The 14,423-nt window shown below is 53.9% G+C and overlaps 1 protein-coding gene and 1 long non-coding RNA gene across 5 annotated transcripts in view; one reads left to right on the forward strand and one right to left on the reverse strand.

The window, feature by feature from the left end:
* The window catches only part of GSG1L (GSG1 like), a 193,224-nt gene that overhangs the window by 147,217 nt on the left and 31,584 nt on the right, over positions 1-14,423 (forward strand). For all 4 annotated transcript variants that reach the window (XM_082714643.1, XM_082714642.1, XM_082714644.1 and 1 more), the window contains exon 4: positions 10,611-10,722. In XM_082714643.1, coding sequence (XP_082570769.1) covers positions 10,611-10,722 — 112 coding nt within the window. The remainder of the gene's footprint in view (positions 1-10,610; positions 10,723-14,423) is intronic.
* On the reverse strand, positions 4,549-5,389 carry LOC309854928. Its single transcript, XR_014306489.1, has 3 exons — positions 5,286-5,389; positions 4,903-5,003; positions 4,549-4,706 (listed from the first exon to the last, which is right to left on the reverse strand). It is a non-coding gene; the product is annotated as an uncharacterized lncRNA (long non-coding RNA).

Consider the following 14,423-nt stretch of genomic DNA (forward strand, 5'->3'; position numbering starts at 1 on the left):
ACCACATTCCTGGAGCGTTTGAATTTCTGGGGTGGAGACGCAGAAGGCAGGGGGAGAGGGCCAGAACTGTGATGTGTGTGATTTGTGTGGACATGTCACGGGGGGCTTCCAGCTCTGCCTCGGGGGGCCCCAGCTCACTCTCCTCATTCCCACCCCGGCACGGGCCGGCGTCCCTGCCCCGCTTCCTCCTCCCTCCCGCCATCCAGCGGGTGACGGCCCACTGCTGTCTCGGGGGGCTTATGAACGTCCAAGGCCACCAGAATGGGGTTAGCGCATGTGAAGAGTTACGTGGGAGCAGGCCCTAGGATGACGTCACTCTTTCTGAGCGACCTTGAGGACGCACTGGTTGCGTCTTTGCGCACGAGGCCAGACTGTCGGGGCGTCCGCTGCTGTCTGCCGCCCGCTCGGATCGGGCGAGAACCCTTTGTTGTCTCCACGGGCCCATGTTCTCCGTGGGCAGTCCTGGAAGGGGCTGCTCTGCGCGCGTCCGCATAGCCAGAGTCATTCTATCCTGGGACCCACTGTCCTCCCTCCCTCCCACTCCTCCAGGCCAGGCAACCTGACCTGGTCTCCAGGGGGAGGGGAGAGAAGCCGCCCCCGCTCCATCCCCCATTCTTCCACACATTCTCAGCGAGTATCCGCGTGTAGGCTTTGGAAATCAGCGAAGCTGGGACACGAACCCTTGTTGTCCCAGTCTTGTGTGACGACAACTGTGCCCCAAAGTCATTGAGATCGTCTCTCCAGTTACCCCAGTGAAGCAGGGTAACAGGGAACGCTGGAGCGCAAATCCATGATTTTAACATAAAAAATCATCCCACCACCACATTGCCCTGCGCTGCTCCAGGACCCACTGGGAACTGGGGTCGTGGCCTCAGGGACGCCTTCTAGGCCCCTACCGGCTGGGAAGGGTCCGAGTCCGTTCATTGCCGTGGGGTTCGATGGAGGCGGTTGGGGCAGACGAGGCTGGTGGCGGTTCAGTAAACCCCATCCTTGAACTGGGAGGGTCCCCTATTAAAGCTGCCTCTGATTTGGGCCACTTCCCTGTAAACGGCAAATAGAGAAATGCGCAGAATCCAAACAAGCATGATGCTAATGACTCAAGGGGCCTGGAAGGGAGGCCCTCGCGGGCAGGGCAAAGGGATGGCAGTGATCTAGCCCGGGGCAGACAAGGTTGAGGGGCGACTCGGTAATTGCTCAGCTCCCACAGGATTCCCACAAGAAGAAGTCAACCGGCTCACCCCCCTTGTCCTCGGAGGGCAGAGCCAGAAATTAGCTTAAATTGGAGCTGGAAAGATTTAGGTTATGTGTAAGGAGGAACTTTTTAAACCCTGAAATATGCTACTCAGAGAGGCTTCGGGTTCTCGAGAGAGTGTCCAAAAATAGCCTGGTCTTTAAAAATAGTCCTGGGCAGGCTTTAAACATAGCCTCTGCTCGGCTCCTTGGTCACGGTTTTCAGAGCAAGCGGACCCCGCCGTATGGGGTGCTCCCCAGGTCAGAGGGCTCGAGGGACAGTCCGAGCCAACCTCCGGTCTCCATCCGGACAAACATTTGAATGTTTTAGATGTTTATAGATAAGGGATTTATTTTTCTGTCTTCCTCCCCGCTGAGGGGTGTCAGGAAGTTCCAACCTTTAGAAGCTCAAAGTTTTCGGCCGATGCTAAGTGGGTCAAACCCATCAGTTACCCCCAGTCTCTCCCCACTCCCGAGGCAGGGCTCTCTAGCATCTGCGGGTCGGCTGGGAAATTCATCCATCTCGGCAAAGCTTGCACCCCTCCAGTGACCTGCTCACCTGCCCCCTGACCTCAGCAGCCTTGGCCTGGCCGTGTCCTTGTCGCTTGGGGACCTACAGCCAGCTCTCCGGACCCACTGCTTCCCACCTCCTCATCCTCCACACGCCAGCCAGAGAGATCGTACAGGTGAGACACACCTGATTCTCACCTTCTTGCTTACAGTTTCGTGATTCCTGCCCATTCGCCCTCAGGACAAAGCCCAAACTCCCTAGAGATCCAGAAGTTTTCAATGCCCCCTTTCTCTCTCCAGCAGCGGCTCCCTCACCCACGTGCCCTGCCTCACGGCGCTAACAGCCCACCAGGCCACTTTGCCTCCGAGCTCTCCCAGAGCGGGTCCGTGGCCAGGCACACCCTCTTGGTCTTTCTGAGCCTGCGGCTCTCAGATCGGAGGTCACCTTCCCTGGGTGACAATTTTTCCTAACCTTCCCGTTCAAGCCTGGTCAAGGAGCCCAGCTGGGCTTCCCCTGGGTCCCTTGGCTGCCCTGGCCCATGCCAGTCCCCAGGTGTCTCTGTCCCCCCCCCCCCCCGCCACCCCCGCCCAGAGAGCATGAGGAGACCAGTCGGCTTGCCCCCAGCTGGAAGAGAGTCTGGCCCACCACAGGTACTCAGCACATGCTCAGGGACGCATCAACTCACTGTCAGGCCGCCCCAGCTTCCCCTTTGCTGCCCTCCTGCCCTATCTCATCAGGTTTCAGCCTCCTCCAGGTCCCCACCAGCTCTGCGATGTCCCAACATGGCACGCCGAGGATTGTTGGCAAATCCAGATCGGTGCCCACATACCCAAGAATACTTATGTAGACACGAATGCTCTCCGAGTGTTCGGAGTAGTGACTTAGCCTCTTTAATAATAAACTCTTTAATATATAATAATAAACATCTTTGATCATAAATTATTTAATCAGCTCCTTCTCTGATATCTCCATTAAAGGGAGCATGCCTTCAGCAGAGTATGTCCAAACCCTGCAAGACAGAGGCAGGCCAGAGGCAAGGCGAGTCCCAGAAGCTGGGTGGGCGTCATTGCTCCGTGTCCTGCCCCAGGCCACAGCTCCAGGCTGCTGTGTTCCCGCAGCAGGGGCCCCTGGGCCGGGTCCACCACACCCGCTCCCCACAGCGTGGCGTCAGGGCTTGGCACTCCGTCCTGTCCCTGTCATGTCGCCGGATCTCACTTTACGCTCGTGAGCAGGGAGCTCACACACAGGGTGTCCCCACTCCCCGAAAGGACGATTTCCGCCCTCCTCTTGCTCCCTAAACTGCTGCAGGTCCGCACCCATGGACTCACCCTCAAGTGCTCGGTGGAGAGGAAGCCGCTCTGGGGGGCCTCCAGCCCCTTGCTTGTGTAGAAGCTTCCCTGCATTCCTTGCCTCCTCCGCCCTGCTTCTGCAGTTGCCCGGGGCCTCTCTGACCGCAGCCCCCCCGCCACCCCATCTACTGGATAGCTTGGTGGGGGGAGCACAGGAGCATTGTCTGTCTCCTCTCTTCAGGATCCATCCCTAAGCCCTGCTGTCACCCCTTTTCCCTCTTCTGCATGGGTTTGGACGCCCTCTCTGGCGTCTCTGACTTGGCTGCTTTCTCTCTTCGCGGCAGCCCTGTCGTAGCTGAGCGTCTGTCCCCGTGTCCCACGTGCTGGCAGACCCAGCCGTGCCCCTCTGTCTTCACCTCTGACCTCAGGGCTGCTGCCTCCGTCTTGGCACAATGGCGCTGGCCATGCCACACTCGCTTCCTCCCGCTGCCTAGGCCCCTCCTGGGCTGCTCCGGCCGCCCCTCCTACTCCGCTCGGCCCCAGCATTGGCTCCATCCGGGTTTTCTCTTCCTACAATGTCTCTCTGGGTGGTTTCTCCCAGGCCCTTGTCCCTGTGCCAGTGACTCGTGCATTTGATCCCCCGCTCGGACTGCTCCCTGAACCCCCAACTTGTATACCCAACTGCTTGCTTGATGTCTCTGCTTGGGTAGGAGATAGACATTTCCAACCAATATGGCCCAGATGGGACTCCAGCCCCCCCGGTGTTTTCCTTCCTTCCCCGTCTTTATCTTAGTAGACGGCACCACCACCACCACCATCTGCCCGCTTAGTGGCCCAACCGGGAACTCTGGAGAGCACCCTAGAATTCCAGGCACCCTCCCTCGCCCCCACGTCCCGTTGGCTCCACCGTTGGCTCCTGGACGGGCCCCAGCCGGGCTCGCTCCTCCATGGCCCCTCCCCCGCCTTCCCTCTCCAGCCGGTAACCAGGACGAGCGGGCAACATAACCGAGGCGCCGCTTTCTGCCGTCTGCTGGCCTCTGTCGCGCTGACGATAAAAGCCGGACTCATCACTGTGCTCCGTAAGGTGCTGGCCGCTGGCTGCCCTCCTCACCCACCCCTAGCCACCTTCTCCTGAGCCCCCTGCGGGAGCCTCCTCTCCCTGCCACCCCCAGCTCAGGCCCCTGCCAGGCCTCTCCCCCTCCTACCGGAGTGCTCTGCCGCAGGCCTCCCCGTGGCTGCCTCCAGCTCCCATCAAATCTTTGCTTCAACATCTCCTCCCAAGGGGCCCCTGGGTGGCCCAGTGGGTTGGGCGTCTGCCTTCAGCCCAGGTCTTGATCCCGGAGTCCTGGCATCCGGCCCCATCTCAGCAGAGAGTCTGCTTCTCCCTCCGCCCTTCCCCCTGCTTGTGCTCTGTCTCACTCTCTCTCAAATAAATACATACAATCTTTAAAAAAAAGCAACAATCACCTCCCCAGCGAGGCCCTCCCTGACCATCCAGTCGGAGTGGCCCCCAGGATCTCCCTGTCACGTTATTGTATTTTCGTCACGGCACCTCTCTCTACGGCATGTCTTCCTGTTAACTCACGTGCTCGTTGTCCGGATCTCTCCATTAGACCCCGGGGGCCTGGAGGGCAGGGCCTGGGTCTGTCTGTGTTAGCGGCCCCCAAGCACTAGACCTGTGAAAAGCATTTGATAAGTGTTCACTGACAGATCGAATTAACAAATGAGAAATACATGAATGTTGACTTGGATATTGGCTCCTGTAGACGACTGGCTTTCCCGAGTCAGCCGATCCGGTCCCGCGCCTTGCTCACTCCCGTATCCAGGACCCAGGACTCTCCACCCGCGGACTGACGCCCCGCCCCCACACACCTTGACATCTGTGGGGGTCTGTTCGTCTGATCCGTCCCGAACACTTACTGTGTGCTGGGCCTCCGGACCTGGTGCCTGGACAAGGGTGCCATCTGGAGGACCTATACAGTGGGTCTTAGGCATTCATTCATTCATTCATTCATTCAAGAAGCACTGATACAGGGCCTCCCTCCTGCCAAGCACTATTCTAGATGCTTCACAAGTATAAGCCACCTGCTACTCATACCGATCTATGACAGGTGCTGTTATTACCTGTCATAGGGGAAACTGAGGCACAGAAATGGGACGTCACCCCCTCAAGGTCACGTAGCTGGTGAGTGACAGAGCTGGAAGCTACAGACTCTCTGTCACTTTGTTCTCCCCCTGCTTTACCCTGGGCTTACCTTCTGACCCTCCCGACACGGTCTCTCAATTCTGGGCCCGCGCCAGCCCGTCCGGACTGGACAGCCGACTTCCCTTGGCTGGTCTGAGCAGGGCTGGGAGTTGTGGCAGCCCTTCCCGCTCTGGGAAGGAATCACACCCAGCCCAGCTCGGGCGCCTCCGTCAGCGTCACACGCCAGTGCCCTCCGGCGTCCCCCAGAGGCTTGGGTGAGCCATGGCCACCTCGCGGCGTGGGGTCGTGGGCCGGGGCTCCCGTTTATGGGGGCAGGATCTGGAAAATGAGGTTTACAGCCATGAGCTTCCTTCCCGCCAGGAAGCAGCAGTCACGGAGCAGGAAAGCCCCATTCATTTAGTTGATGCTAATTTAGGACGTGCAGGAACTCCGCAGAAAGTCACTTTTTCACCCAGAGGAGTTGGAAACCATTTCTTCTGCAGAGGGTTCCTATGACAGACGCTACCGTGGACCTCCCTCTGCAGAGCAGACCTGCTTCCAGAAACATGGGTGAGGGTCAGGTTTTTAAAGGAGCCTCTTCAAAATGCAATCAGAGACTCTCACCAGCCTATCTCGGAGTGAACTGTCATTTTCTTAAAGCACGGCCTTTCGTATTTAGGAGTAAATGGAATTCGATTGAGAAATCAATGCTTTTTCAGACTAACGATTTGGAAAATTAATGATTCTGCCGACAGGCTGGGTCTGGCTTTTGGGTCTAGCTGGGGGTTTTTGTTACGTCCTCACTGTCCTAATCCAAGGAATGATTGTTCTCATGAAAGTTTTCTTTCTTTAGTAGATGTTCACTAGAACTACCTGTGCCTACTAAGATCCCCATTTTATAGATGAGAAAACCAAGGCATCCAGAGGTTGCATAACTCAGGGAGCATCTGGACTGGCAGGGTACCAAAGGACCTGAAGAGGTTAGAACTGTGGGGCGTTTGGAGAGAAGGCGCCTCCCCGAGAAAGGGACTGGGGTGGCTAGGGAAGGGGTCGGGACCCCACCAAAGGCACAAGGCTCCTGGGTAGGGCAGCAGTTCCAGGGGGAATGAGCACTGGGCAGCGAGGAGAGGGGGCTTGTCCTCCCAGAGAACAGACTCTCTTGTGACTTATAAGAACTACAACACTGTGGCATTGACACAGGGACAGAGGGAGACCAGTGGAACAGAGTGACTTTAGGACACAGGCTCATATACATGTCGGGCTTGGAATGTAAGTGTCATTTAAAATCACTGCAGAAAGAACAGACCATTCTACAAGGATTCGAAACAATTAGCGACTCATTAAAGACAGTTTCTTCACACCGTTCACCAAGATAAATTCTGGGCGAATTCATATAAAAATATAGGACCGTGTATTGATGGTGCTACTTTTCTAAGTCTTGTTTGTTTTGTTTTGTTTTTAAGATTTTTATTTGAGAGAGAGAGTAAGTGAGCAGGGGAAGGGGCAGAGGGAGAGAGAGAACCAGACCCCCCACCGAGCAGGGAGGCCGAGGGCATGGGGCTTATTCCCAAGACCTGGAGATCATGATCTGAGCCGAAGGCAGATGTTTAACCGACTGAGCCACCCAGGTCCCTTACGGTGCTCCTTTTCTAAAAGTAGACAGAGGAAGCAAAACCCAAAAAGGAAAAGACTGGTAAGTTTGACGATATCAGATACCAAAATGTAGGGCAAAAGAGGCTTTATCCATAATTGGCATCATTCGGCACTGAAAAGCCATGAGGAGACGCGGAGGAAACGTACATGCCTATTGCTAACTGACAGATCTCGACCTGAGAGGGCTACACACCATACGATTCCAACTATGTGATATTCTAGAAAAAGCAAAATGATGAAGAAGGCAAAAAGATTGGTGGCTGCCAGGGCTTCAGAGCAGGTGGAGAACAGGGGATTTTTAAGGCCGTGAAATGAGTCGACACAGTAATGGTGGACACGTGTCACCAAAGATTGATCAAGATCCGAAAAAAAAAAAAAGATTGATCAAAATCTATAGAATGTACAACACCAAGAGAAAGCCCTAACGTAAACTAAGTTAATAGTTTAATTTAGTTAATACTGGGATCAGCGTTGGCTTGTCAATGGTAGCAAACACACTACGCTAATGCCAGATATTAATCATACGGGAAACTGTGGGAGTGGTGACCGGGGGCACAGGGGAGCTCTCTGTAAGTTCCCCTCGCTTTTTCTGTAGACCCAAAATGGCTCTAAAAACCAAAGTCTATTTATGAATTAAAAACAAAAAGATGGGGGCGCCTGAGTGGCTCAGTGAGTTAAGCCGCTGCCTTCGGCTCAGGTCATGATCTCAGGGTCCTGGGATCGAGTCCCACATCGGACTCTCTGCTCAGCGGGGAGCCTGCTTCCTCCTCTCTCTCTGCCTGCCTCTCTGCCTGCTTGTGGTCTCTCTCTGTCAAATAAATAAATAAAATCTTAAAAAAAAAAAAAAGATGCGCAGCGCATGGGAAAAGGCAAGCAGTAGACTCTCGGTCTTCTATGCAATGGGCAGGATTAGTATGCAGAATACATAAAGAATTCCTACCAATTGATAAGGGAAAATGTCTATGTGTACATATATATATATATATATATATTTTTTTTTTTAAACTGACAAAGGATACATTCAGGCACTGTAGGGACAGAGGTAAGAATGGTCAACTAAGTCGTGAAGAACACCCAAGCTCACTAGGAACGAAAGGAACACAAAACTTTAAATGATGTTGAAGAGTCACTCTGCGTCATGCAAGGGGCACAGTATTGAACGTTTTGGAATCTGCAGCGTCGGGGAAGGTTGGGGTAAGACCCCCCAGACAGCTGGCGGAAGCACGAGATGGGGCCACCACACAAGGGAGCAATTCCCCGACACGGACTCAACTTTAAAATGCACAGGCTTCATGACCCAGCAATTCTTCTTATTCCCTCTGCAGATATCCCTGCTTGTAAGCACAAAGACACTTACAGAGAAGCGTTCATTGCAGTGCTGCTCATAGAGCAAAAACCTGGAAATAATATAACTGTCAATTGATTGGTTAAGTAAAACACACTACTTCATTATTAAGGAATTGTACGCAGCAGTTCCAAAGAATAAGGTAGGTCTGTTATGTACCTCTTGGCAAGTTCACCCAGGACTGTGTCAAGTAAAGTAGAATAAGACAGCCATATGGCTCACCACTCTTCTCCTCCTTCTAATAGACTGAGCCAGGGCAGAGAGGACCAAAGAGGGTGCTGTGTTGGCTGTGACAGCCCGGGACAGTTCTGTGCCACCTGCCAGGGCACAACTAAAAATGCAGACTAGAACGTACCGGATTTTCTGACTTGAGGGCTCCCCGCCAGGCCACACCTGCGGTCCCATAACAGTGACAAGTGTCCACAAGGGGCTGACCCAGGCTCAGAGAAGCAGGCAGCCACATTGCGTCTTTGGTCTCCGTTGCATCCGGGGTCCAGGGGCTGGAGCGTGACCCAGAGGTGTGCTGGAGCCTGCGGGCACGAGGTCGGGAGCGCCGATGGCACGACCTCTGCTCTGCTTTCGGTGACGTCACATCGGTAGCTTGAGATCGGCCATAGTGGGAGTCACTGCACCATGGAACTCGGCAAATGCTACAGATCAGGGCTTTTCTTTTCCCTCTGGAGAACCAGTTGTTCAACATTTATCTTCACACTGTGTGAATGCAGGGCGGCCCTCTCCCTTCACCGCCCACTCTGAGTGCCAGGATGCAGAGCCCTGCTCCCTCTTAACTTCTGTCTCTGCTAAGCCTCCTCCTCTCCTCCGTTCATCTGCATCTTTCCTCTTGCCTCCTCTTCAAGAAGAGGGAAGAGGGTGATCAGGCAGCCAGGGCAGGACAGACGCGCGCTGGGCAGCACGGGATAAGCCCTGCAGCTGAGGGCATTTGAATCTGGGCACCAGCCCCGACAACGCCCATCGACCCCCTTCGTAACCGTGGACAGACTTTAGCACTCCAGGCTTCTGTGTTCTCGTCTGTGAAGTGTGAATAATCATACGCGGCTGTACGTACACAGCCTTACAGGCGTGGTTCTGCTTCCTCTCCAGGGAGGGACACGCATGTAGACTGCATCGTGAATGGACCCTTTGGAGATGTCCAGTGGGCCACCTGAACAATGGTACATAGTCCCCGATCATGGTACTTCTTGATACTTAGAAGGTTGTTACGAAAAGGAAGAGGTAATAACCCCGAGTGCTTGGCCCACAGCAGGTGCACAAGCGTGATTGCTTTCCTTTCTAGTAATCTACCCCTTCTCTTCTCGACACTGTATCACTCTGTCTTAGGGTTGGGTTCGTGAGGGCTCCAGATGCCATGGTCCACACAGGGAAATGCCCCCAGGGCTGTAATAACCCTTCCAGCTGTAACAACGCTATGCCCCCAGGCACTGGCATTGAAGCTGCCTTGTCCCATTCACCCACCTTTTGCCTTACCCGTCAGAGTCCTCATCTTAGGGTCCAAAGATCTGAACAAAGCTCAAAGAGTGAAGCTTTGCCCAGCTCTCCATGGAGAAAATGTGGGGGAAGCGGATTCCCACTCAGATCCGTGGGAATCCCAGCCAGCGGGCTCAAAGATTTTTGACCCGTGAACCACAGAAAAACATTTCATGTTTCAGTCACCACACACACGGACGTACGCGTAGAACCAAAAAGATTCACAAAATAATATTCACTCTTGCTAAGCTTGATGGTATTGGGCATGTCTATTCTATTCCATTCTTGTTGCCTGTCTTTCTTTCTTTCTCTCTCTCTCTCTCTTTTTTTTTTTTTACCGCTGGCAATCAGTGAAGGTGATTTCATGACCCACTAGTCTAATGAGTCCAGACCTACAGTTTGAAAAATACCCTCTAGGCGCCTTCTCCCAAATGACCAAATGACCTTACAGTTTGCAGGCATCAGCGAACTATATAGCCCACGGGTGAAATCCGGCCCAGCGCTTGTTTTTGTAAATAAAGTTTTATCGGTACACAGCCATACTCATCCATGTATGTATTGTCTATGGCTCTTTGGGGCTACAGCAGTGGAGAAGTAGTTGCAACAGACATCGCGTGGATCCCAGAGCCTTAAGTATCTATATTACCTGGTACTTAACAGAAAAAGTGTGTCCACCTATGCCCAGAGCTAACTCTGGGTCTCCCTTGTTTAATCTCCCCAGGCCTGCCTTTTGCCCTCTCACTCAAGCTCAAGTTCCTTGGCTGGCTGAGAAAACCGCCCCCCTCTTGCTTCCTGCTCCAGTCCTGCCGACGGCCCTTCCTCCAGGCTGTCCCCCAATACTAAGAGGTCCATGGGACAAAGGGGACAGAGCCCCACCTGGCCTCCTGACGCCTTGTTCTGCTCCCCCCACAGGCCTCCTGGGAATGGTAGCCCACATGATGTACACACAAGTATTCCAGGTCACTGTGAGTCTTGGCCCTGAAGACTGGAGACCCCACTCCTGGGACTACGGGTGGTCGTTCTGGTAAGTGGCTTTGACCTTTAGCCTTGCTGGGACTTCAGCAGCTTGGCCCAGCTCGGGGGAGAAGAGCAGACGAGGGTAAAGGTAGCTAGCCGGGAGTCCAAAGGCACTTTGAGACCCTACAGCTGGGGTTGCAAACTATGACCCACGGGCTAAATCAGGCCCACCACCTGTTTTTCCACAGCCTTTGACTTAAGGATGGTTTTTACATGCAAGATGCTAGAAAATAAATCAAAAGAATAACATCTTGTGGCCTGTGAACATTACACGAAATTCAAATTTCAGTGTCCGTCAATCAAGTTTTACGGGGACAGAGCCACACTTAACATTTATGTGTTGTCTGGCTGCTTTCCCGCTACAACAACGGGATTGTGGTTGCTACCGACCCTCCGCGGCCCGCAGGCCTGAAGTATTTACTACCTGGCCCTCTACAGAGAAAGTTTGCCGACCCTGCCACACAGGCCGCTCTGGGAAGGTCGGGATGGAAGCTGGCAAGTGGCGGGGGCGGGGTGGGGGGTGGGTGCGGGAGGTCTGATAAGCTGGGTGTGCCAAAGAAAGGCAGGATCAGAGATAGACTCCTGTGTATGTGTAAACACACAATGTGTATTAGAGAAAAGTCTGGGAGGAACAGTTAAGGTGCCTCGTGTTGTAACAGAAAAATCTACTCCAAGCAACATGGAAATACGCTAGTTCCTGTAAGTGGAAGGTGCATCTGTGTTATGGACTTCAGGCTGCGTTTGATCCAGAGTCTCTGACATCATCAGGACTGACTGCTCTTCCTCTGTGATCGTCCGCACATGTGAACCCTGTCCCTGGGTGGGCTTCCCTTCTGGTGGTCAGAAAGCCGTTCCTGAAGCTGGTGCTTCTTCCTCCACATACATTCCCCAACATTGACTAAAGTCCCAAGCCTCCCTCTGCTGGACCCAATTTAGGTCATTGCCTCTGTCTTGAATCATCACCGCAGCTGAGGGAATGGCATGACCTTATTGGCTCAGCTTGCCTACACTCACCTCTGGAGTGAGGAAAAAACCGAAAACTTGCAAATGGTGAGTGGGTGGAATGGATGCTGGGTGAGCTACCAGACACTGCCAGAAGTGTCTGCTTCAGGCACAGCTGGATCCAGGTGATCAGATGATTCATCAGGAGTTTAGACGGTCTCCCCTCCCCATTTTCCTATCTCTGTTCCCTTTGTGTTGGTTGGCTTCATTCACAAGCAGCTTTTCCCTAAGCAAGCTTTTTCCTAAGCAAACTCATCAAACCCCGCTCTAGACTTACATTTCACAAATGTGGGAACACCAGCAGAGAGGTGGGACTTCTTTCCAGGACTTCCAGCCAACATCCTGGTAATGGCTTTCACTGGATTGGCTTAAGTCATGTGTCCATCCCAGGACCAATGATTTAGACCCCAAGGAGACTGGGGGCTGCTCTAATTGGTCTGGCCCGAGTCACAAGGTCAAGGAGGAGAGATTGACCCCACCCAAAATGTTGGTCCAAAGAGGAGGAAGGGCGTCCCCTAAGGGAAAGTTGGGGGTGGGGTGGGGTTTTCAGATGGGATGCATGCTGGAAAGAGCAACCACACATGTCTGGGGTCTGCAGATCTGGACCATTCTGGTGGTTGGGGACCATTTATCTACTTAGTCATTTTACAGGCGCTTACCACATGCTTACTTGGGGGCAGCCGCTCTCCTAGGTACTGGGGGTACAGCAGTGGTCAAGACACTGTTGTAACAGGCAATGGAGACAAGTAAATAAGCTATCCTGTGGATGGTGGGGTGGGGGGCGGTTCACAGACCGCCGTGGGGTCACGGAGGAGGGCTTGCAGACCCAGCCCCAGGCAGGGAGGGACCTCTGGGAACAATGTAGTCAGGCAGGCTAGTGGAAGAGGGGATAAGCTAGTGTGCTGGCCGGGGGTCAGCAGGTACAGAGACTTTGGGGGAAGGTGGTCAGAGTGGAGCAGGAAGACCTCCAAGTCAGAAAGAACCCCTTTCAGACCTGTGGGGAGGGCTGCTGGTTTGTGCCCCTCCCACTCTGCTGGGCTCCGCCCCCTGCAAAGACACGTGCCTTAAAGGGACCTAGACCGTCCCACACCACCCCTGATCCCTTGAAGTGGAAGCACCGCAGGGAAACCAGCTAAGGCTCTGGCTCCCTGTCACCCAGTGCTTCCCTGGTCATTATGGTCATTCTTGCCCGAGCTCTTGACCTTGGAAGCTGGTCATCGGAACTAGAGAAGGGACAAAGGAAAGGGATGAACGTTTTTGAGTGCGGAGCACGTGTGTAATAGTCTCTGCCGTGTACCGGGCCCTGCTGTGTCATCATTCTAACAAAGCTCTGGTTGTGTACTTTGTGGAGAGGGAACGGAGGCACAGGGAACTTAAGTCAGCTCTCCAGGCCAGCTGGTGCTGCGGGGCAGAGCTGGGATCTGAACGCAGGTGGCCTGGCCTTGGAGCCCACACCTTCAGCCTCTGTATTCTGCCTCTCTGAGACTGGGATGATACAAAGATGGTTTATAGACGGGCTTAGCACCCTGTTTCACATACGGCAAGCGCTCTTCTAAAAGTGTTTACCAACCCGTTTTTAATTTTTTAATTTTTATTTTTTTAAAAGATTTTATTTATTTATTTGACAGACAGAGATCACAAGTAGGCAGAGAGGCAGGCAGAGAGAGGAGGAAGCAGGCTCCCTGCGGAGCAGAGAGCCCGATGCGGGGCTCGATCCCAGGACCCTGGGATCATGACCTGAGCCGAAGGCAGAGGCTTTAACCCACTGAGCCACCCAGGCACCCGGTACCAACCCTTTTTTTTAAAAAAAAGATTTTATTTATTTGTTTAGAAAGCACACAAATAGGAAGAAGAGCAGAGAACGAGGGAGAGAGAGGACCTCAAGCCGACTCCTGCCGCGCATGAGTGTGGAGCCCAGTGTGGCACTTGATCTCATGAACCTGAGATCGTGACCTGAGCCACCCAGACGCCCCAGACACCAGCCCTTCTAATATTACTATTACTGATATGCAATTAACATATGCAAAACCCGCATGTTGCGTGTATAGAAACCAGGGCTCAGAAAGGTTGGGTCACTCACCCAGGGTCGCACAGCCTTCAGTGGTAATAGGATTCTGAGCCCCTCCCCCCACAGGAGGCTCTCTAGAGGCCTCTAGCTCTCCATCCTGGCACTTAGCATCCAAAACCCAGTCTGCTGTGTCAGCCAGGGGAACCTTTCTTTCCCTGAAAGCCGGGCCTCCTGCCCTCCTCCCCTTCTCCCTCGGGGCTGGCCTCATTCTCATTTGACTTCTTTAAGGCCGGGGCCCAACATGCGGCCCCTATTAGGGCTGATCCATTTCTTCTTGTCACCGAGGCCTGCGAGATGAATCAGCCCCATTTTTCATCCCTTACTTCTGGGGCCTCGCCAGGGCTGTGCAGTGTCATTTCTCTTGTTTAATATGTGGGAGGCCATTTGTCAAAATTCTGGTCCCTGCCCCCACCCCAGGCACAAGACCCTCTCGGAGGCCAGACAGCTCCGGCCTCTGTCTCCCCACCCAGCAGAGCCAGGTAGGCCTCGGGGGCTTGGCAGGCAGGGGATGGGAGATGCTCAGCTGATGTTGGGCACCAGCTTCCCGGAGAGACACGTGCACAGGGAGCGGAAGGCTCCTTGCTTGGGAATCAGACAGCCTGGTTCAAACCTTCCGCTGACATGCACGGCCGGACCCC

The sequence above is a fragment of the Mustela nivalis genome (assembly GCF_964662115.1).
Source record: "Mustela nivalis genome assembly, chromosome: 19".
Taxonomy (NCBI): domain Eukaryota; kingdom Metazoa; phylum Chordata; class Mammalia; order Carnivora; family Mustelidae; genus Mustela; species Mustela nivalis.